This window comes from Xiphias gladius, chromosome 14 (assembly GCF_016859285.1).
Source record: "Xiphias gladius isolate SHS-SW01 ecotype Sanya breed wild chromosome 14, ASM1685928v1, whole genome shotgun sequence".
Classification (NCBI taxonomy): Eukaryota; Metazoa; Chordata; class Actinopteri; order Istiophoriformes; family Xiphiidae; genus Xiphias; species Xiphias gladius.
The window spans coordinates 8,377,037-8,401,559 of record NC_053413.1 but is presented as its reverse complement, the minus strand read 5'-3'; the positions used below and the strand labels follow the sequence as shown (position 1 = coordinate 8,401,559).

General features: G+C 40.0%; 2 protein-coding genes across 9 annotated transcripts in view; one reads left to right on the top strand and one right to left on the bottom strand.

Moving 5' to 3' along the window:
- Window positions 1–12,790: 12,790 nt before the first annotated feature.
- LOC120798851 (WW domain-containing adapter protein with coiled-coil-like) lies at window positions 12,791–24,276 on the bottom strand. Of its 2 annotated transcripts, none has more exons than XM_040143608.1 (13): window positions 23,397–24,276; window positions 22,910–22,943; window positions 21,905–22,094; window positions 21,259–21,350; window positions 19,535–19,650; window positions 19,276–19,373; window positions 18,830–19,099; window positions 16,318–16,434; window positions 15,797–15,945; window positions 15,520–15,611; window positions 14,973–15,156; window positions 14,356–14,483; window positions 12,791–14,262 (listed from the first exon to the last, which is right to left on the bottom strand). In XM_040143608.1, the coding sequence occupies exons 1-13, from the start codon at window positions 23,435–23,437 to the stop codon at window positions 14,193–14,195; spliced, it is 1,581 nt and encodes a 526-aa protein (XP_039999542.1). In that variant the 5' UTR covers window positions 23,438–24,276; the 3' UTR covers window positions 12,791–14,192. The 2 variants fall into 2 exon arrangements, with proteins under 2 accessions (XP_039999542.1, XP_039999543.1); XM_040143609.1 differs by having other exon boundaries at window positions 14,973–15,093.
- Window positions 22,927–24,523, top strand: part of LOC120798850 (MAGUK p55 subfamily member 7-like) — a 24,620-nt gene continuing 23,023 nt past the window's right edge. For 3 of the 7 annotated variants that reach the window (XM_040143606.1, XM_040143600.1, XM_040143599.1), the window contains exon 1: window positions 23,734–23,908. In XM_040143606.1, coding sequence (XP_039999540.1) covers window positions 23,826–23,908 — 83 coding nt within the window. In that variant the 5' untranslated portion in view covers window positions 23,734–23,825. Of the gene's footprint in view, window positions 22,992–23,026; window positions 23,343–23,733; window positions 23,909–24,338; window positions 24,520–24,523 lie in introns of those variants that run through there. The other 4 variants (XM_040143605.1, XM_040143601.1, XM_040143604.1 and 1 more) reach the window with 3 other exon arrangements.

Genomic DNA, 24,523 nt, shown 5'->3' with positions numbered 1-24,523 from the left:
GAGGAGTGGACAGAGTAATTCATTCCTCCCGGTGATGCCCTTTTTATTTATTCAGCACCACAGTGGTGAGGCTGAGGAGATGAGCTGTATTCCTCCTCAGGTCCCTGAGTAAAAAATGAAGTGTCTCAGGGAGGGGATATGAGGATGGTGTTTAACACACTCGTCTTGTTACTGTTGTAGAAATCCTGGGACTACATTTTCTCTGGTTGTTCTCCATTTGTAAGTCAGTGTGGCTGCACTATATAACATCATACTGAAGGGGACATTTGTGAGTGAATACTATAAGTGAAGATACAGTATGTTTTTTTGACACATGCTGCTGTCCATATATTGATGGCATCTATTTTAGTCCCTGACTCTCTTAACACACAAGGTTGGAGGACCCAACATTTGCAGGCAGGGGATGATGGGATCTTGAATAAGTGCTGCAATTGAGCAACCAGACAATTTTTTATGTGTTGTGTCTGAAACCACAAGGTAGATTTAGAGGAGCATCCATTCAGGGTTTACCTTGAACCTCTGATTCAGTTTTTTGTGTTTGTTACATGAGATGAATACAGAATTAAAACAGGCTCTCATTGGTTGCCGGGCCAGATTTACGGCATAATATACACTCACAGGCTTTTCAAGAGTCAGGGACACTGATGTTTCATTTATGCCATCAAAATGGATTATGGGGGGAAATTACACTGAAGAGGAAATTCCTATTCAGCTGTTTCCAGACAGCAGGCCTCCACACCTTAGGCCCAGTTTGCATCAAGGAAGAGATGTAGTGGACGGCGGAGACGAATCTGCTACACGATGGAAAATAGAAAAGAAAGCAAACCTAAACACTAGGGACAGCCACCCCCCTCTTCTCCTTCTTCTTCTTCTTCACCTCTATTCACATGTGCACGGCTCTGAGCTGAGGGCCAATCAATACTTAATTTAGATGAGCATTCATCCATCTTTACAAACCCGATTTGATTATCAGTATATCATTGCAACAATGGAAATACTTTCATCCTAAATTACTCCTGCAGAAAACACATTTCAAGTTTTGTTCTTTTTGTCTGCTATTTTTATCTCTGTTTGTGCCTAATAGACTGAGAGAATATTTTCATTTTTTTTCCTTCTTTTTTATCTTTGCCAAAGAAAGGAATTTATGCAATGTGCAAGCAAGTGTCCCACACTTTTAATTTTGCGGCTGTAGCATTTGACTCTAGAATCAGCAAAACAAAAAAACCTATCCAGGCTATGTATAGTGCAAACAATGGTGATCTTATGCCAGCACTGCAACTCTATGCATTGTACATGCAGGCCAGATCTTCTCAAAGTCATTTACTTGGAAGAGTAAACATGCTTTTAAACCACCAGACCGCTCACAGGTTATTGTTAAAAGAGACAAGAATGGCAGGTGAAGAAGTGCAATGTCTCCCCAGTGCCGCCAGTCACAGAGACTCCAACGATAGACTCAGTAAGTCTTCTTTCTTTTTAACATTGCCTTAAAGCTTCCCTCCCATTCACTGAGTTTCATTTTGTCCAGTCATGCTGATGGGCGGGTCAAAGGTTAGGGACTGCTTCAGAAGTAGCTCCACACTGTGATAAGTGTTTTGTTGTTCGGCTAAGTGTTCCTTGCAATCAAACTGGCTTCATCAGGCTATTGCTGTGCAAGCGTGTGTAATTTGGCATCAGGACTAGATGTTAATCCATTCCATTCTGAATAAGATTGCTGTGGCAGCTTCACAGACACACCACAATGACTCAGCATTTAACATTGTTTTGTCAAATGATCAGAAAGAACACACACACACAAAGCAAACTTGAGAGATAATTATTTGGCCCTTTTCATTCTATTTCAAGCTGTAACTTTGGTTCAGCCTTGCCAGATTTTGAAGTGCCAACCAAATTCAAATCTAAAGGTAAATGTTTGCCATCAGGGCCAGTGACTCTCATAGTTGAGTGCAGTTTCATACACCCTGCACAGTCTCCTGGCTTGCTCACCCATGCCAGTTTTCAAGCCATTCTCCCTTAACAGTTTTCTCCAAGAATTATACTTGTTTATTACAAACAAGGAGAGCAGGAAGAAGAAAAGAGGAGGTAAAGGGATATAATCAGGCACAGGTAGAGCTACATCCCTTAAAACTGGTAAATCAGCAAACATTTCATCAGAGGTAAAGATAGAGGACAAAAGAACTTGGAAGAAGAAGAGGGAGAAAGGCAAAGCACAGCTGCTCAATAGCCATGAAGTCAAGTCAAACCAGCAGAACATCTGATTGAGCCTTAAAACAAGCCATCTAGGGATCAGACCTTAAAACAAACCTTTTATGTTTGACACTCTTTTATTTATAAAATCTCTTAAATCATATTGAAAAGCAGTGAATGCTGCAGCCAAACTAGATGGAACATTTAGGGGACGGCTATAGGACTTCAATCATCCCAGGGTATGCTGGAAATCAAACTAGCGTAAAGTGGGAGGGAATCTGCTGATTGGACTGCACGCTGCACAGCTGATTGATATTTATTTATGTGATGGCATAAAGACTTGATGAAAAATGGATTTAAAGGCATTACTTTTGTAACCTTTATCACATGTAAACACAAAGTTGTCTGGTATTAAGGCTAGACTGTATAACCTTTGGAAAAAGAAATCACACAATCTCACTCTTACAAGTGAAAAGCTGAATTCAAAGCAATAAAACACAAACTGGCTCAACTGTTTGCTAAACCCCATCCCCCCCAGTTACTGTTGCTATGCCTCCTAAGCTTTCCATTCTTGCATGGCACATTGCAATTTACACTTTTGCTGGCTGAAATGAACTCTCACGCTTTTTATTAGCTGCAGTTAGCTAGCTAATTAACGTTATCTCCATAATACAAAACACTATATCCTGCTGACTTTTTAATATTTCCAGCGGACTCCTTTTATATCTGTGCTAAAAGACTGTAGCTAAACCTGCATGTAACAGCTAAAAAAAAAAAACATAGTTCTTGTTTGTTCTAACATGATGGATTAACTGCTAATTAGCTTACATACTTGTTCACATTTTCCGATAGTATGTTTTCACTTTTAACTTTACAAGAGAAACGGCTTTTAAGACAAAGACTAACCGACATAACCCAGGCAAAGGTTACGTTGCCTGGGGTTGCAGGAGTGTGAAACTTCCCCAGATCCAACTAAACTTGCACTCAGTAGAGAGCATACCTCCGACAAGGCCAAATATTGGCGAAAATGGGGATAAATGCCCTATCTGGCAACGTTAAGAAAAGTGATAAAATAAAATTCCTGGATCCGCCCCTTTGACCAGATACGCACCAAAACGTAATTGGTTTTTCCCTGGCCCATGCCCCATCCCTCCACCAGGTTTGGCTCAAATCGGTCCAGTACTTTTTGTGTAATCCTGAATCCAAACAGACACGGGGGAAAACATAACCTCCTTAGTGGAGATAATAAAGAGCAGGACAGAGAAGCTAACATTAGCCTTCACTCTAATATTATTCGGGACCAGCTTCCACAAAGTGTAAACACTACATAGTCTTTATTTTAGCATAACCTGTAACCCCACAAACTAATATTTGTTGTTAAAGACACAATTCCTTGGCCTATTAGAAATAACAGTCCGTTACAGCTGTATAATACCCAAATTAGCTGGACATACTAACAATTGTTTTTTATATCACACAATCTTTAATCCATTCCTTACACTTAAGCTCCTGTGTTCTTTGTTTTGGAACGGTCAAAAAGAATAGATACCACCAACCAAACTCTTTAAATGGAGTATAGCTCAGTACATCACCATGCACGCTGATTCAGCAGGAGCAGAAATTCAAAGCTCAACAGGCTTGCCGTGCCTAGTTATGCTAAGATTGGACAATTGCTGTGTTGGGGAGGGGATTAGTGAATGGTCAAATCAATACACTCAAGTCTTTTTCTACAGCCTTAGTTGGTATGGCATGTCCATGAATATATTAAAGGAGCTGAATAAAGCATCACCACACAGCCTTGCTGCTAGTTTGTCCCAGTGGGAACTTGTGGTACTGCAACAAAAAATCCTGTGCAACCCAAAAAAGCATTTTTCCCTATAGACCACCATTAGCCTATAAAAGAGACATCTGAGTGTTGACCATTATTACATGATATTCATAGACAATACACACAATATTCTTGTACTGGCAATGTATCGTATCATACAATGTTATATAAATAAAATTCAAATTAATTCAGGTAACTGGGTGCCATCTTTTGAGTGTAGTATCTAGTTCTTGTAACACATCCATGGGTTGGTAGCTTGTGGTGGCTAATTTAAATGAATGTTAACTGACTTAGGCTAGATATTGCTATAACTGCCACTACTGAGTCAGTTTTCCTCTATATTTCTGCTACTGTTACACTGTGTTTAGCAATTATAATTACCCTGTAACTGCCACTTGTGGTCACAATGTTTCCTGTTCACACTTTAAAGTAGAAGAGGACCCACTGGTGAGGCAGCAGTCTCTTGGCTGTTGAGGCACTTATTTATGCTTCTACCAAAGCAAAACCTTCTTTAGTCACACTAAGCAACTTGGAGTCCAATAAGCTGTAAAAAAGTGCTGTGATTATTTAAAATAATAACAGTTTTGTCATGCAATAATCCCCCATCTAATTGGCTATTGTTCTCAGAAGGCTAATTGCTCCGGTCTAATGGTGTCCCAAGCTGTCTGAGGATTTCCCATTTATTTATTGATATTAAGCATTAACATTTACAGTCCAACTGTGGGGTACGATGTTGTGTAATTTTCACTTCCATTAATGTACCTCTGCTGAATATTGTCATCTCAGGGCTTTTTAAAACTCATTCTCTTGCTCTGGCGTGTAATTAGTTTATTGGTCCTCACTGGGTATTGGATGGGTCAGTTATTACTGACAACAGGTCTTGCAGTACATCTGATGCTTTAATCGCAGTACTTAGTTAACTAGGTATTACAATGAAATTACAATAAAGGAAGTGGAGAGATGGGTAGTTCGTATTGGAATATACGGGCCAGGCACCCTGTGAAGAAGTCAGTCCATGAAGAGCAAGAGAAAGTGCTGTGGTGAACAATTATTAAAAACAAAATACAGCTTCTTTTTACAATCCTTTTGAAAGGTTAGAAAAATGCCACATATCTCGCCTACAATTAATCACACCAACTATGTTGCACTGAAGTGTTCAAAACCCCCCGTCATCTGAGAGACCACACAGAAACTGTCCCCAGTCCTTGAGCAAAAACGAAACTCTGTGGCAGGAGTGACGATTTTATTGGCTTCTACTTAAACACATGTATATACATGACTATATATGTATTGATTTTTTTTCTTGGTTTCCCTCTTGGTTCTTCTTTTAATGTTAGACTAGTAAATTAGAAAGTATGTAAAAGTCAATTTGAAGGCTGGCTCGTGTTGGCGGCAGGAAACCATGTAAATCTATAAATACTTGTTTCCTTCCTATCTTAGATTGATGCATTACCATGATAGATAGTCATTGTACGTGAAAATGGCTTCAAGAGCTGTTCTTCATGGCATAAAGACCTTGTGTTCGAGGAAAGACATAGAGGAGGAATATAATTAGGGTTGTAAAACAGGCCTGTCCAGTTGACATAAGTTACAGTTGGGTCAAACGATTACATTGTTAATTGTAATGCTCTCTTCCAAACCCAGGCACTTCCAGCATTTCAAGACTGTACACCTACAGTACACTGACTATGCACAATTGCAATTTACCCCTATTAATATACCAGTTTTCATCCAGATTAACAGAGGGGTTGCCCCCTTCTGGCTTCCAACCATCATCGAAATAGCAACAAAACTATGCTCTATCAGTCAACAGTCTTAACTTTGAAGACAATTAAGACATGGAGGCCCTATGCAGTGCCCAAATGTGCACCCTTCTCTTTTCAGTTAGAGACACTGGTGGCTGCTATTGGCTGCTTCAGTAACTTCCTTGATGTTCTTGATTTATAAATCTTTAATTTGTAAATAGCTGCCTACCATAAGCCTGTACCATGAATCTTCCAGTTTGAGTGAGGTTGTAAGAGGTGTGATCAATATCCACAGCAACCTACAGCACCTCTTGAAAGCACCAGCCTTTCCAGCCTCACTGTTCAGATTTGTCTGGTTCCATCTACTGGAACATCTTTGAAGATTTTTGCAACAGGCCAAAGAACATAAAATATCATCAATATTTTAATACAAGCAAAGCTTTGACCACTTTTTAATGTATTTTTATCTCCTATTTAGAAACCCTTAGGGTCATTGGTCTACACTCCGGCCAAATACCAAGAGGAAAGTCTAAATAGTTCCATTTTTATTATGTGGTTCAAGCACTAAATTCCTCTCTGGATGCATGCCAGACAGTAATCTGCACATGGATATGAGTTAGATTCACACTTGGATCAAAGAATCCTATAAGGAGCTCATTTTCTATGAAACTTCATCAGTATGTTTGACCACTGACTAATAGCACTCCCCAGTGGTGAGTGTGTATTGTTACAGTTTCTGAAAGTTATAATGAGACTGACATGACTGATAGTGTGTGCAATTGTACCCTTCACCCATTTCTGTATGTGTCTACATAGATTTATATTTATATATGCATTTATATCTTGCACATAATCAGGGCTGAGATTAATGTATATAAGCAGGTTTATGTCAGGTCACAATTGCCTGACTGACAGCTAAGGAAATCTATTCTAAATTGCACACCACTTCTGTTTTGGAGCAGATCTAACTTGTTATCCTAAGATGTTTTTGCAAATACATCTTGCGTCTGTGATTTCTACACAAACAATTTTTATTAGGATGTGCTACTGGTTATAAAACAGAATCGTTCTGTGCACTTTTGGTTTGGGGCAAAAAAATAATCATCTATAATCATGTTTTTATGCCAGTCATTTTAGTGATGAGCCATCAATGTTGAGGTAGACAGATTTTGTAAGTCCCAGGGCTGTGAAACATAGATTAGTCTGCGAAATAGATGAAAACAAATAAAAGAAGCATACAGGCACCTTCAGAGAGGCAATTCCAACTGTGAGTGCGTCTGATGTACTTTTGAGGTGCTTCACTGCCACAGAGGGGATGAGTTGTGATTTGAATAGTTTATGAGACAAAGTTTTCATTGGGAAATGACAAGTCCCTCATCGTTCTGCAGAGATAACTCACAGATTTTTCCAGGTTTGAGTGAGTTTTACTCACTGGCATTTTTGGGAAATGTGGGCTCACATGACAATGTATGGCATAATCACATGAGCCCATTGTCTAACCCGCTTTCTTAATCTTGAGTATTTTTCTAGAATAGAAAATATTCCTGACTAAATAAGCAACAATCCAAGTTAAACTTGCAATAATTGATTTTTGTGGCCATTTGGGTGCAGTGAAAACAAAGCTGTCAACACAACATTGACACGTTATCACTTTTTAAGTTGACATCACAAACTTGTTAGTTAACAGTTTGCTATTTACAAATTCAAAATCTCAGCTACTTTGCTTTATCAGAACTGCATGGGTGTGGTTCGATAAGATATGATTGACAACATTAGTTAAAAACCACAAATGTCAACCAATTTTGATTCAAAGGTTGCTAAGTTCTCATTGGCGCTTGGAATATGTGACTGTAATGTCCCATAGTTTCCAACAGAGCCCCAGTGACTTCAAGCCAGTGAGATGAGCCCAGAAAAAAGTGACAAATATCTCTCGTGTAAAAGAACCGAAGCTGTTCTAACTTTGGCAGAAAATGTTGTGCTCATGAAGGAAACCATGGCGCACAGTCAGAATCTGATTACAAAAAAAGTTCTCAGGGCCTTTAAGAATGGCACTATTTGTCATAGTCTTCATACATCCCATCTTAATAAACAAGACCATGGGACTTATGTGAACACAGAAATATTTATATGAGGTTTTGCTGTCAATGCCTCTGTTATATATCATAGCTAAGGTGGCCTCTGAGCTTTGAGAGGGCCTGTGATATTAAGTCACAAGATATGATTTATAGCTCACCAACATACAGTATTTGCCACCCCCCACCTGTGACCATCAATCCAACAAGTGTTACCATTCTAATGTATAAATGATAATCAAAGGTACAGTTGTGTAATAAAATCTTTACGGTGCATGTGCTACATTTAGAGAGCCTGCATAATGACACATGTCCCAGTCTAATGTGCAAACTTTAAAAGGCACTGGCCATTAGCTCTCCCATTTATCAGAAGTCTTACAAAGTCAACCAATAAATGTGTGACAGTAATAAATATCGTATGACAGGTAATCAGCACAGTTACCCATGTCCCCCAAGGACACTGCTGGCAAAAGGGGCCATAGAACACGGTGACTGCCCAGTGACTCGCACACACCCTGACTGTTGAGGAGCTGATTGAGGGTCAGCATGTGAGGAGACGTTACAAAAATCCCCCAGAAGAGAACAAGCTGAACTCAGAAAAGGTAAGAGCAGGTGAAGATGACCTTCAAGCGGCGCTGGACGAAGTGAACACTGAGGGATCGAAGGCAGCAGCTACAGGATCTATCAATCACCTGGTGAGGAGATATATTGGTTGTTATATAAGGTGACAGTGATCAAGCCTATCAGGGTTTAAGGAATGATTTAAAGTGCAATGTTTCTGAGCTCCCTCGAGGGCAAAAAGGGCAATATTTTGTCCAGAGTACCTCTGACAGGATTTTAAACTTCTGCTGACGTTGGAAAAATTGTTCACCCTTGTAATATAGAATGATGAAACATGTTGGTAACATTTCAGTTTAACAAAAGTGAAAATAAAAAGTGTAGTAGTACTAGCTATTAAATACTCATTACTTTGTTAGTTACATTACACAGTACTGTCAGAATAAGTCAGAAGAAACAAAAAAAAGTGGATCTCTCCACATGCATGTGATCACACAAGTCATAAGGTACTGTGATGAAACTAACTTGATCCCTAGTATAATGCTTTTGCTGGGGGAAGAACTAGTATAACCCAGGGTGATGAAAAGAAAAGGATGAACATGTAAGCAGGCGAAGAGACTCCATCTGTAGAGGAGGCTCCCGTGGAAGAAGATGTAGTAGCATAAACAGAAGGCTCCTTGACTGAAGTATGCTTCCACCCAAGGCACTGTCTTCAATGCCACTTTAAGCAGTCCTTAATTAATGCTGGAGCATGTGCTTAAGCTGAAATAACTATCTACATGCGCTTCCTGCTAGCCTGCAAAAGAGAAGTCTTCGAGCATATCCTAAGAGACTGTCTAAATTTGTAAGTGCTGAAGTTAACTGCAGAGTTTTAAAAATGCATTATGAGACATGTAATTTGAGGAGTAAGCTTGTGATGAACTCCCTTTAAAGGATGAGTTTGCATTTTTTCAAGTCTGTCTTAAAACCGTACTCACATACGTCCTTTGAAGACACACACCTGACCATTATCAGATTCAGCTGAACTTTGGAATACATCTTTGCACAGAACAAGGACTGTGGATTTTGTCCCCCTTCAATTACACTGGATTTGCTTTAAGAAGAGATCTCTTAATGGCCAGTATTAACAAGAAGAATGTTTACAGCAAGCAAAGGCTGTTTCAATGTACATAAGGGCATGTGAGTATTGTGAACCTATCCTTTCTCAAAACAATAATTTCACATCTGTTTCACATCTAATGATAGGAGGCAATGTGCCAGGTGGAGAGGAAGGTTGCCAGGATGATATAATGCCCCCAGGGAGAGTAAGGTGGCAAAGGTAAAATAAACATCTCTTCTTTGTTTGAGATGTAATGGATACACAGGGTTGCAGAATCCAAACAGTTGTAAATTGGTTTGTAAGGTGAGCAGCACACTGCAATCTCTGGCATGCCCCATGCCCTCGGACAATACTGCGCACTATATGAGGACAAATGAAGCAGCTCTTCCAGACTCATTTGGTGATTTCTGCACAAATATCTGCAAATGCATCAACTATAAAAAGCCTCAGGTGTGGGCTCTCTTGTGCTATAAGTAGCACAAGAGTTAGGTAATAAATGAAATCAATGGAAAATTTTGAATACACAATAAGCAGTCCAGGGGTAAAAAAAAAGATTAATTGGTTTCAAATCTCAAATGGGCCATTGCTGACCAGTGCAAAAGCATATAAATTGTTCCATTGTTTGATATGGACCCCTAAACTTTGTAGTGACATCTGCTCAGTAAAAACAAGAATATTTTAAGTAAAATATTTGCTCATGCTCATTCTTGAAATTCATTGAAATTGAAAAGATCAAACGTGTCAACATAAGATGCAAATTAAACATTTTCTACAAGTCTAACCATTGAAGCTGGTCAACTGCAGAAAGATTTCTCAGATGCAACATTTAGTTTGCTTGATATGGTAAAAGAGGAAAAGAAACACCTTTTAAGTCAGTGAACATGCTTTTAAGTTGAAAACATGATTGACTCTATATACAAGCATACTTACTTCTAGTGGTGTCAAGCCATGCAGATACACTTAGTCTTGAGATATCTGTCTCTGAGATTTCTGCCAGTGCTGTAATATTATGGATGTGAATGGAGTTTTGATGGTGGTGCTACTAGCTGTAAAAAAACTACATTTAAAACTAGAAAGTGCACTCAGTAGAAACATCCACCAAGGCCACTGTCAAACAACATTCACCAGAGAAAATTCAAATGAATAGGAAATGATCCAAAATGTAATGGGTTCTTCCCTGGCCCATGCCCCATCCCGCCAACACCTTAGGTCCAAATTGGTTCAGTACTTTTTGCTTATCCTGCTGACAAATAAACAGACAAACAAACAAACAGAAATGGGTGATTACATAACCTCTTTGGCGGAGGTAAAAACCAGCAGCAGCATCTCTTTCCAGAAACAATGTTGATAGCACTTTATTTAATCCACAAAACACTTTTCATAGAGACTATTTCTTCAAATGAAAGTAGCAATGAGGAAAGCTGTTAACAGTGAAGTCTGCATCTTATTCAGGGTAAGAGGGAGGCTTCATTGAAAGAGATGAGGCTGCATTACTCTAATGCTCTGAGCACCTTAAATGAAATCCCATTCACCTCTATTAGGGTAGCTAGCGGCAGAAAACTCGGAGGCAGATATCTCAAAACGTGGACAAATAAATACAAATTACAGTATCTGAATGAATAGATACATCTAGATGTAAGTTGTTCTTGTTTTTGTTTTGATTTTTTGTCTTTTGTAATTTGGGCGAAGTAAGCCTTAAGTGCCAGTATGGCTCATAGATCAAAAAATCAGGATCTTTAGTTCATTACTACTTGAGCTAGACTGATGAAGCAGTACTGATATATCAGCCGCAGTAAGCTTGGTATTGGTACCAGTTTTTTATATCGGCTGATAAATAGCAAGAAATTGCAGTTCGGAAATGCCAAATAAAGTATATTGCTTTCAGAAAATTCCTAGGTCTGAAGTTGTGAACACCACAAGAGGGGGGCATTCATATTGACACTTCTCATGAACACAGCAAACACGACCCATCTGATGGCAGCATATGCTTGAGGTCATTTAGTAACAGTGTCACCATTAAGGCCCGGTAATACCAGAAAGTGGCACAGCAAAAAATAATCTGCATGTCTTCGCAAAATATTTGGTTTTAGAAGCTTGGTGATGAAGGGATTATTTGCAGGGCTACTTGGTGAACTATTGTAGCGGGCAAGCTAACCTCTAACACACTAGTCAGCTGGAAAAAAGCTAGCACTGGTCAGTCACAATAGCTCCCCGGGCTTCTTTCTTTCTCTGAACCAGGCCGTTTACATCCCGTGGTATTATGTTCTTGAGATTGTTCATCATTCCATTCAACAAAAAGTTTAATTGAAAAAAGAAAAAAGCTTCCCGGCCTAAAGAGGTTGCTAACTGCTTGCTGCCAGTTAGCAACCTCGTTAGCTCAGTCGCTAATGAGACAATGAGTTCACACTATTTATTCAAAAGACTCCTCTCTTATTTGTCTGCAAAAGATTCCTCTTTTGTGGAGCAGCATATACTCCAGCAAAGGAGGTTAAATAAAAATAAATGGTGCGGGAGGGGGCAGAAGGGTCACAATCTCACTGTGGAGCTGTGCAAGCAGGAAAAGCTGCTGAGGTGTTCTAAGTAAAAGGCCAAGTTCAATGTAATCCTATATACACAGCATTGGTAAAATACTTTAACAATCTTAACTCACTGTTTTCCATTATGCTTTTTCTTGTCAGTCAGCAGCTCTGTATTATCATCATCTGTGTACCTATTATGAATTTGTGTATTGCCTCAGAGTTTTCCCAGAATTATAACACGGGTCAACTTCTGCTTTTGTTCAGGCTACATTTTACATCTGACGTGTACGGTAATAGGTTTTTAATCTGATAAAGGCAAGAGGAGAAAAACGCACACATAAGCAGAAGCAGATTCAGGGTAAGATAGCTCACTGTCACCATCTTATGGCCTGAGAAGGAGCATCAGCTAATCTGCAGATACTACCTACATTCTTTACGATTGATAATATTAATGTGTCATAGTGTATAGGCCTATAACCATGAGGACCATGGAGACACCTGCGCCAAGTGCATGGTCTGGTCTCATAGAACGTACATTTCCTCAAAGCTGTGACCCACACCTGCCTTTGGATGCTTTATTGCACACTTTAATTTAGAAAAATTACAAAATGCATAATTCCTCTGGAAATTTACCCAAGGCATACAGATAACACCCATTACCTCTTTCACACACAACCTTAAACTGAAGCAAGTAAAATTCAAGCAAGAAAGTGTTGTATAATATTTTAATTCTCATATTTTATGGAATACAAAGCACTTGTCCTCACCCACACCCCCACCCCCGCCCCAAAAAAGTGTGCACATCAGATCTGGTGGAAACTATTTAAGGACAAGGAAAAGAACAGTGGAGAAAGAAAGGAACTTGCTTTGTGGCTGTAGAAGTGTACGACTGCAGTTTAATGTGATGTTTTCATATAAAAAGTATAACTTCTCATCATGAATGAACCCTTGAAAAAAGTAGCCGGGCTAGAGGCAGTTGATAAAAGGGTTGCAGCCACGACAGCTGAACAAAAAAGGAAAATTAAATTTGAGTTTCCTTGTTGAAAAAATAAAAACATCTTTCCATCGATCTTTTTCATTATGACTACAGGGACGTAATCAATCATGTGCAACAATAATTTAGCTTTACCTGACTGTAAATTCAGTCACTTTTCTATTCTTTTACACAATCTCTTGCTAAGCTGCACAAAAGGAATGAAATATTTCCCCAACTGGACTTGGGAGAGAAACAAAATGTTGACAATTATACAAAAAAGACAAATAGAAGGGATAAGAAAAAACGGGCAGCAGGTCTACAAATGAATACAACCTCATATGTACTAGCAGCCAACCTAGGTCCAATAATGTAGGCTTCTTCAAAATGGCTTTGACACATCTGGAGTGTCTTTGACATAACTAACCATAACTTCCCGGTGAATTTGTTCCACTGGATTGCAGATTCCCATCAACTGGGACAAAATAACTGAAGCACATTTAAGTAAAAGGTCTGGTCAAAGGTCTTTGCTAATCTCATGTCATGACATTTAAAGCCAACCAACTCGAAGACACACTGGGATGGCAAAACCACTGACAAGAATAGTGAATAAAAAATAACATTAGTAACATCACTGCCATTGAATCCATACATTTCAATGCATGACAAAGTCCATTTCAGAAGTTTGGGGAGTGAACAACTGTGTTCACACCCCCCCACACAAACTGTGTCACACCAATTATGAGATGATTTATTTTAGTTCATTTTTCCAAGAATGAATCTTTTCCTGACTACTACACATCAAAACACACCAGAAAACAAGTTAACCCAACACAACACACACAATCCAAGGTTCACAGTCCAAAAAGGTGCTGTTTGAAAAGAGCCTCAGGTCCTTTATGTCCACTTGGTTCGAGTATCCAACTCCATGAACTGTCAGTTTCACCTTTCAGCAAGAGCAATTCATGTGGTGGACACTGGAAAAGAAATTAAAAAAAAAAAAAAAAAGAAAAGAAAAAAAAAGAGAAAAGTAAAAAACATGTTCAGGATGATGGAGCTTCACCTTGTCAGTCGCTGTCTTCTAGGAGCTTTTCTCAGTTGCTCTTACAGGGAGATTAAACAGGTTGTAGCAGCTTGCTGTCCATGTCTATTCCCCTTTTTTCTACCAATATTTTAATCCATCCATCCAAGTCCTTTCTTCTCTGGTCAGGTCCTCACACCATGTAGGAGTTCTGGTTCTTCAGCTTGTCCAGCTCTTTGCTCTGCTGCCTCAGAAATAGAATTCTGTGGTTGAGGAGAAAAAAAAGTATTAATGAATGTTTGTGTGTATTATAAGTAGATGACCATGTCTATGGCAAAATGTAACATTTGCCTCACCTCTGTTCCCTCAGTGTGGCTTGAATTTCACACACTCTGACCAGGGAACGCAGGTTTTTCATCTCTGTACAGATCTCAGACATGTACAGGCTACCCATGTTGTGGATGTCCTCATGCAACCGAGCCGCCTGATGGAAAGAGATTAGTGTTTTTTTGTCAAGTCATGACTACAGATTATCACAACAAACATTCAACATACTTCAATAACATCAGCACTAACTTACGGATTTTGTGATTCTGATTTAAACAAAATGCAAAGGTGATTTATTTTTAAATTTATTCTTGACCTTGGAAATAGAAGCTTTCAACCACAAGTGATTGTGTTCATCTGTAGTTGGAGTTTCTCAGTTGCAATTAAAAAGGTTTATTCATTATATAGTGATGAAGATTTTTTTGTACAAAAGTCTATATTTACACTATCACCCCCATGAATCCGCACTGCTCATTACATACTAGGAAAGACTGTTAATCAAGAAATCATTTCTAAAAAACACCAACCAACTTTTGACTAAATGCTAGAGCTGTATAAACCAGTGATAAGCATCCCATAGCTCTGTAACACATGAAAATCCACATAAGCATTCTAACTAAACCACATCAAATAATCTGAACTACACCTGTTTCTCCGTGTTCTCTGAAGGCCATCCTTGGATATGTCTGATGAGGTTCTCATCAAAATGAGCTGCCAGGGTGGGAGTGAAGGAGCCGGGGGTATCAGCCTGGTTTTGGCTGCTGCTGCTGGAGGGGACATGGGGCAAAGCAGCACCGGACATGTTTGATCCCGTGCACAGAATCTCCTGGCTGGTGGAGCGAGACAACCGGTTAACTGTGTGTTGACGATGTAAATAAAATCCAACTGCATTTTTCTTAATGTCGGAACACTGATGTGTTGGCGTATTAGTCAGGGAAACTGGTGATTATTCAGTCTATACCATTCATTTGTCCTCATTAATTAATGTCTTATTCCTCATCACATGTTGAAGACATTTAGCTCAACAACCATCCTCAGTAACGTCCCATAATTGTATGTCAAAAAAGTTAACATACATCTAGTTCAGGGAACTACATAATTAAAAATGGATATATTTCACTTATTTACATCCAAGCAATCTGTCATTACAAAAGAAATGGTGTGCTGAGGTGATTTTGAACTTTGACCTCTACCTTCTCTGCTGGAGAGTTCTGGGGTCTTCTGGACGTTTCTCTGCATTCTGAGACAGGGGGACAGATCCTTGCTTACCTGAAGACATACTGCCCTGAGGAGAGAAGGGCATCAGCATGTGTTAGAGAATCAGAAAGATGAGATGTCACAGACGACGGCAGTTATAACAAAAGTGGAGAAGAGTGAGAAAGAGAGGACGTGAATCACGAGCAAGAGGAATCAACTCCTCCACTCTTCAAAGCTGACTTTTCTTATGTGTCTTTTAGTTGTGGCGCTCACCCTTGTTTGCGAGGATGTGATGCTGCTGGAATGCACGCCCAGAAGGGATTTCTGGTTGCTCTGTGGCGTGCCGTTCCGTGGTGAGACGTACGGCCGTGGTGATGATGCATCTGATGTCAGAGAGACAGGAGACTGACTGGAGTGCTGAGCTGCAAAAGACATAGTATAGAAGACATAGTATAGGTGTGGAAGGACACAGGATCATCAGCTTACACATATATGCAAATACAGACTGTTGGCTTCCATTCCAGCCATGAAGGAGGCTCATTAGAATACACGGGACAATGGTTCCTGTTTTTCCGGATAGCTATAGTCAATTTGAAAACCCCTTAAAACAACATACACAGTTAACTTGGATAAAATGCAGAATTTCAATGACTGAAGGGCAATGGGAACTTATTAGGTTTTAGACAGTTTTTAAACAACTCGGTGGGGATAGGGAGAACAGGATCCTGATCCTTAAACCCAAACAGGAAAGTAGTTTGTGTAGCAGATGGTGAGAAACAGCGAGGAGGCCGTACCTTGGTTGGAGTGCTGAGCAGCTGAGAGAAGAGCAGTGACGTTGAAAGCAGGTCCAGCAGTGAGGAGCTTATGAAGCACAGACCGCAAGGAAGCTTGGGTGACAGCAGCTGCCAAGACTGGAGGGAGGAAAGAGGAAATGTGTGTGTACACACACACACACACACACACACACACACACACACACACACACACACACACACACACACACACACACACAGTAAAGGTGAGTGAGCAAGGACACACAACAGGTAAGTACACAAACACACACAGTTAAGATAAGAAACCAATCAGTGGAAAGATGAATCATTTCATGTAAATGTCATTTTACAAGCAAACAACTGGAAGAACTTGGAAGTTAAACAACAAGCACACCTATATGTCAGGTTCACACAGACAGAACAGCAAGAAAATCACCATAAATGACAGGTGCACGCACAGGTTATGAACTGCAGAAGACAGTCACCCACTAATACCAGATAAGGGATAGAAAGACACTCACATTTTTTACCATACACACAGCATTATATCAGAAACTACCATACTGAGAGCTGAAGTACATGACATCCTGTCTGGGCTAGCCTCTGTTTCACTAGCTTTTTTAACTCAGTGCAATTCCTCAGTCTTTATCAAGATGAAAGATCTTGTCTTTATCAAGACAAATTGCCATCGACCGTAGCAGTTGCTATAAGAAAATGAAACCTTTGTCATTTAAACAAATTTCACAACGCTTGCTTTGTGAGAACAGAAAAAACTACAGTTCCATGAAAAGAACTAAGTGTGGCAGCATGGGTACTAAAGTCATCATAACTTAATTTTGTCCACATATATAAATAATTCACCAACACTCAAGTCATTTCTTTTTTCAGTGTTCCAGTTGTACTCTCTGCTTTCTAAAAAATTTGTAAGTATTCGCTCCTCATGACATTCTGTTGAGAAAGGCTCTGTTCCAAGGAGGTACGTTTAGTTATCAGCATAGTTACAAATGTCAGTGAGATTTTCAATGAGGTTTTCTTCTGGAACAGAATCCGGAAATTCCAGTTTCATTTTGGCTCTATCTTGGTCCGAATATAGGATGAACTCCCTTTTCCAACACCTCTTTTTGGAAAACGACTGTGAGGTTACAACAGTCTTTCACTCTAGTCCCGCTGGGAAGGTTTCCCATAGATACTATTAATCCAACGAGAACAGAGTCCTCATCCTTGAAGCATTTTCTCTTGTAAAAATGAAGTATGAAATAATACCATTTAAGAAGAACGTAAATCCTATATTTGTGTCATCTGTCAGTCACATATTCGCACGCTTTCAAGGCCTCACATTCCAGCAGATAAACATTGGTCCTGTGCTGTGTGTTGGTCGTGACAATATCTACCACTCGGGAACTCCCACAGGCACTGTACTAAACTCCACCACCTTAGCTACAACAGTAATTTGCTAGCAGCAGACTGCTACGTTTCAGAGACTCACTGTTTCTGTAACAAATCTGGTAGCTGCATCTGCGCACTGATATTTTGCACAGTAAATTTCTTTTTTGCCTGGTTTCGATTTGAAACCAGTCTGTTATCGTACAATCGTGGAAAATCAGAAACACAGGTAAGTAGCTTTTCGTCCATCTTTCAGTTAAGGCAGTGGTTAACCGTGATTGGCTACGTCCACAAAAGGTCAGCACAGCTCAGGTCAAAGTTCACCAAATTTAAATTTTCTGTGAACTCACAGCACAGAGCCATTACAACTCATCACATCCACTAAAGCGAGAAGGCACTTGTAACAGTTTTTCCATGATAATGTGAATACGCCTTCTCTCTACTGTCAGGCTCTTTGACATGCTCATAATTATTTTCTCTCACAGTTAGCATTAATCAGACTCTTTTTGTCTTTCTGAGCCCCTAATTATCTGTGGCAGCAATAATTTTTGGCTGCTTGACAGAAGATCCACAGTCTTTGGACTGGTGGCACTAAAACACATTACACGAGCCTTCAGAAACTCCTGTAGGTTAAACTGACCTGTCAAACACTCTTGTCTAAAAGACTCACTGTAAACAGACTTGAAGACACTCTCTAGCATAGCAACAATACTCCTACAAACAACCCCTTAATGCAACACACTCTGTAGGAGCCGGTGTTACTCTCTCTTCAAAAGAATATCTGATCTTGTGAACATGTAATTGTCTCATCACCAAATATAATATAAGCTCCACTTTTTCCAATGTAATTTCCAGGGGGAAAAAAAAATCATCTTATATTTGGGCCTAGACGATATTTTGGGGACACTTGGTGGCCCCAGTGTAAAGTAAAACCACTAACTAGCAGCATTAATACAATGCTGTAGCCACCTCCGCGTTGTTTTTCTTGTTAAACAGGATCACACGCAGCACCAAAAGGTTGCATTAAAGCCACTATGTGTAGGAAATGATGGTGACCCCAGTGATACTATCCAAAAAGACACCATGAAAGACAGCAGTGTGTGTGAAAGACGACAAAGTGTCATGTTCGTGTCATCTTTTGTGCCCTCACCCTCATTGAGCTTAGCCATGTCCATACTGCCGTTATTCATCTGCAGAGTTGCCTGCAGAGCTGGGAGGAGCTGATGTAAGAGGGCTGGGTCCTGCAGCAGCGCTGGTGACGGGGACTGGACAGACTGGGGCAACTGTCCCGTAGAGGAGGAAGAGGAAGAGGACATGGTGGAGGGGGTGGAACCTAAAGCACCAGGAGCACAATTCAGGCTCTGAGAAGAAGAGGAATGGGCGGAGTTGGACGATGTGGACTGGTCCCCTGACGTGGTCTCTGAAGACAAGCAGATCAGGAGAACACAGTATTATTTGGCAGAGTATTTAATCTGAGTATGTATGTTCAAAAAACCTGCTCTGTATCTCAGATGTTTATCCAAAAGGTGATCAGCAGAAGCTAGCAACATTGCTTGAAGCGCATTCCAAAGGTTTTATAGTTAAGCAATAACTTACTTGTTGCGGCTTTGTCCTGCAAGGCCTCTTGTCTGTAGTCCATGTCCCTGGGGAAACTGTTCGCCGCCATCTTAACTGAGTCTTTCTGTCGTTGTTCCCTGAAGCAGATTAAACAGAAGGCAAAAGTGGCAACATGCAGAATGCAGGGTGCAGGTAAGAATACTCTGCATTAAAAGGAGAATCTCAATTACTGTTTCAGGTTAAAAATTGAATTGTCTTTCAGGGCACATATGTTGTAATTTCATTTAAGCAGGCTTGCCTCTCCAACAGGTCTTTGGGTTTCTCCCACTGGGAGACCTCAGTTCTACAATTGTAGTAGTACTTCTTCCCAGAGGAGCTGATGTGTTCTGTCCAATCATCTGCTGGGTCCTGGTGCTGAGAAGGACAAGGCATGAGATGTTATAAAGGTTAAGGGATAGTACGACAAGTTAAGGAGTACCACTGAAAAGGATGTGAAATGATTGCAGACTTTACTTAAACTGTGATGGATTACACAGCTCAAGCAATTTTCAAAACTAATTTTCATACTAGTGTATATGGAAGTGAATGGAAACTTGGAAAATAGTCAGCAGTAATGATAAGAAATGATTTGCAGGTAAATGGGCTAAAATATTCAAAAATTACTGGTATTTTCCTTTAAGGATAATTTTATGATTTCCAATATGGTCAGAATCTTTTTCTTTAAAAGATTTATTTTGGAGATTTTTTCTTTTAATGACAGCAACAGTGGAGACAGAAAGGATAGGCAGGGGAGAGAGATAGGGGAGGACATGTAACAAAGGGCCTGGGCTGCTGCGGCAAGGACTCAGCCTTGATGTAAAGTATGCACTCAAACAGGGGAGCTACCGGTGCACCCCAAAATATGATCACAACACGAGAATGCAAAAGTATCACTTCATGTGAATATGGTAGATAGAAGCCTATGTTCCTTTAGGACAAAAATATCCCTTGCTTTCCAGCCTCAGTAATGGATAAGGGTTTTTCAGTCTGAACGGGAGCTGGTATATTTAATATTAATGATCATGTATATACTGACAACTCCAGTCATTCCAGCCATTCCAGGAAGGGTAAAGCTTGCCTCATTCTTTTTCTCCTCGTCTACAATTGCATAGATCTCTCGAGAAAAAAACAAAAAAACTGCAGGCCCACAAAAATTGGACAATTATTTTTGCAGTAGCTGATGGCTGATCAAACTGTTCTGGGCTGTTGAAACTAAATGCATAGCAGAGATGATAGGAAGGCATAATTATCAATAGACTCATATTAGCAGAACATAATACAAACATGGACACTTAATCTTGCTAAACATAAACTGTAAAGTGACTGTCTCTCTTAGTCTCTTCCTCTGTGGATTTCTTTTTCTTTCATCTCTCGCATTAAGGATGCGCCAAAGTCTCCAGAGGAGGAAATACATGCTTTTTGGCTACATATTTCCAATCACACCGTGGGTGCACATGGAAGTTTACATTAATAAACATTTTTGTTTGTTAATCTGTCATGATGCGCCTTTCACATACCACTATTCACTGTCTACTTATGTCAAAATGACAGCAGCTAATAACACGACAAATCAACACCATCTGTTTACTATACCATGTTAACCCCAGATGGCCCGTATACATTATGCTGATAAACCTGTCAGTCAGTGTCAAACCAGACAATGTTAAATATTGAGTATTTGGCGTTATTCCTCAGTACATCACTGAGGATTGAGTCTCTCCTTCAGCAGTGCAAATGGCAAATCATCTTACAACAAAGTCTAAAAGCTAATCAGATCATCTTCTCTATAGAGGGAGCCTGTTATATAAACATTACGTTTCAATCATGCATTGTTGTGGAGTTTGGTAACAAACTGTCTGCACGGAGAGAGAGAGAGATGCCTCTACATAATGTGCCGCATACCATGTTCCAAAGCAGCGTGAAAGCAATTTCTACAGGAAATGATGAGGGTATATGATCAGAAAACATCGGACAGTATCTTACCCTTTCTGCAGGCTTGCTCTGAGTGGTATGTGAGTCAGAGCCATGGTGGGAGCTGTTGTTATGAGAGTTCTCCTGAGGAGAGCCGCTGGTCCCTGCAACAAAACCATTTATAAAGTAACTATTGTAACTACTAGCGAAAATACACAGTGTTGCTCAGAGGAATAAAGCCTCAGCGGCAGACACAGCTGTGAAATAATAAACACCTTTTAAGTTTTTCAGTTTGCAATATTTACATGTGAGCAGCAATAGCTATACTGTGATCTGATGGCAATGACATAACAAAAACATAAAAACTTTATTTTGATCCCATGAAAGTTTTTAGGTTAATCTTTTGCTTTTCACCCCACTCTGCACCCACGTCTCCTAAAAGTGATAAGGGTTAGAGTGCATGCATGACAAAACAAGTCCAGACAGTATGTCAGACATCTACACAAAATGAATGCCAAGTTTAACCATGGAGAGCACTGATATTTATCATAAGATTTGTATTTGTGGGTCAGAACTGATCACATTTCTAATCTAAGGCTAAGCCACAAGCATTTGACATTTACTATCTGTCTGAGGTTACTGCAAGACTAGGATCCTGTCTTTTCCTTTAAAATAAAACTGAAAATTGCATGTGTAAGACCACCAGATCTGGGCTTACCATTTTTTCCTCTGACTGTGTGAGAGGTTTTTGCCTTGCCATGCCCTGTGCTGTCTCCATGTCGGCTGACAGGGCTTTCGTCTGAGCGTCGCAGCATCTTGTAAGGGGGCGTGGGATCCGATGAGCCATCGCGCACCTTGTCGTAGCGATGAAGGCTGCTGGACTGGCTCTTTGGCTGAGATTTATGGGTCTACAAAGGATGGCAGACAGACTTGGGAAGTGCTCACATATACATTGATGTCATTTTTCTCCACATACCATCACACACCCGTCAATATCATCATCAGTTTTCCTGCAAAACATTAAGCAGGCCTCACCAAAGAAGTGCTAAACCATTTAGACTAACAGCACAGTGAAAGCAGAACTGATTACTTCAAAAATCAGAGGATTGGAGTAGTTGAATTCAACATCCTCTGAGTGATGGAGCACTAGATTCGGTATTATGACATTTTTCTACAAAAGAAACACAGAAGTAGTAGTTGATTTGCTACAGCTTCTTTACAAGCAAAGGTTTGCTAAGTATATCAAAAAGCTTTACATTTCTGTGAGGCTGTTTTTTTTTTTTATTAATAGTCTGTCGAATTCTAAATTCAAGAGTTGAAATATAAATCAAACATAAGGAGGGGGCTGTGGCTGGCTACAGTAATCTTTTTCTTGTTTTGTTTAAATAAATAGCATCATAGCAGTGTGGAATATGTGCGGGTGCAATACTTACTTAAGGAAATTCAGTGCCAAATTAACCCAGCATTCCAAGCACACGACACGAACTGCCATAGCAGTACTTCTTATGTCAAGTTTTGTGATAGCCATGTAGATTAAAGTATATAGAATCTCTATCAAAGCATTATTAACTGAGAATGTTAGTGAGCAGTTTTGCTGCAGCTCCAACGTGTCACTATTAAGATTTAGTTTATTATTTTAAGGGAAAAAATACTAGACAGCTTGATTAGCTACGCTAGAGGATAATGATGACAGGTGACCGTTAACAAACTGAACATGTCATACCTGATAGGATTGTGAATCCCTTCTGTCGTTGCACCTGGGGAGACGCACAAAACAAACGTATTAGACAGTTTGCACTTTCACGGTTAGCACAATTTAGTTTTCTTACCTAAGCAACGCACTTTCTGGAACATATTTAACGTTAGTTAGCTAATTACTTACTGTTAGCTGAGTTAGCTTGATTTACCATCCTAGCAACAGCTGTTTGCTCTTGTTGACACTATTTTTAAAAAATATATTCTACATAATCTTCCCTATATACGAAGGGTTTACCATTACCATGTCAGTTAGCTAACGTTACGTTAACGTTGGTCGATTTAGCTCCAAGAGATATCCGGGACCCGCAGCTAATTGCAGCCAAACTGTTAGCTGGTAGCACTAATAGCTAAAGGCTACAAGGAGCCATGAATAACCAACCTAAAAATTAGAAAACGAGGTAAACCCTACGCGTATTTTTTGTTTTAATTTTTAAGGTCTGTGCTTGATTTACCCATCGCTGACTCTTGTTGGTTTCCTTGCATACATCACCATCAAGGCCGTGGTGATGTGTGTATGTGTGTGAGGGGGAACCGTGGCCTCCTGTCTGTCTGCTCTCACAGTTCTCTTTTCTTCAGCTTCCTGATGTGTGGACTCAGTCTGTCCTACCACACAGATACCTACAAGCAGTGCACCGAGCACCAGCACTGCATAGCGGGTGGTCTTTATTAAAAGCCACCCTCAGTGCATCACCTGGCATGGAGTTACGGTATGCGCTTGGCTCGGCCGATGTAGCTCAGCAGAAAGCAGCAGAGGCAGGCGGAAACGGAGAAGACAGACTCCTCAGTAATGTTTAGCTAGAAATAAGAATTTCCGCTTTTACCTTTCAATTTAAAAGTGCTATTATCGAATATGTAGCAACCTTACTGTATGGAGTAAAGAGATGTACCACAAAGAAGAAAAACATGGCAGAAAAGAACAAATATATGACCAAATGGGGAGGAATAGTCGCTATAACTGTGTCAGGTGGGCCAGAATATTGCAGAATAGAGCTGTCATTGTTGGAGAATATTCCTCGGAAAGTGAGGAAAGAAAACCTAAACTAGTAATGTTAAGAAGTTTCTAATTAGATAACGTCCTCGTCTGCAGATATCTCATTGTTTTTATATTATTAAGACACTTTACAGTAAACCACGAATAATTCGCGTTAAAAGAAGATTATCATAAAAGAGGGGATAAGCATGCCCAAAGTTACGCAGAAGTTCGGCAAAATATATTCTTTTTTTCTTATCTTTGTTGTTATGCGCAAACGATATACAAGCGGACGACACAAGGTGTGAGATGCTTTTTCCCCCCCTCGCTGTTGTAGCTCTGCGTTTGGGCTGTTGTTTTGAATGAAGTGGCTCCATTTCCGGTATTAGCCTAGCTGTCTCTGGATAACGTGACGCAGCTGAAAACGAAGCTAGTTCTTGCTGCGGACTCCTCCTCCGAGTTCACATCTCGTTGGCTGACCATTTTCTGGGACACACCCACGGTCTGTCCGCTGGTCTGCTCTGCTCTGCTCTCTTCATGGCATGAGCACTTTGCCCTCCGTGGACAGTGTGTCTAATATTGTCTTTTTCTCCTGGGAGTATTTGGTCA

Excerpts from the sequence above, each read along its gene's own strand:
- LOC120798851 (XM_040143608.1), bottom strand. The coding sequence starts at position 23,437 with ATGGTGATGTATGCAAGGAAACCAACAAGAGTCAGCGATGG. Across the intron at positions 21,351-21,904 it reads CACAGTCAGAGGAAAAAATG|GGACCAGCGGCTCTCCTCAG; the intron begins GTAAGCCCAGAT and ends GTTTTGTTGCAG. Across the intron at positions 14,484-14,972 it reads CAGAGAACACGGAGAAACAG|GCGGCTCGGTTGCATGAGGA; the intron begins GTGTAGTTCAGA and ends TCTTTCCATCAG.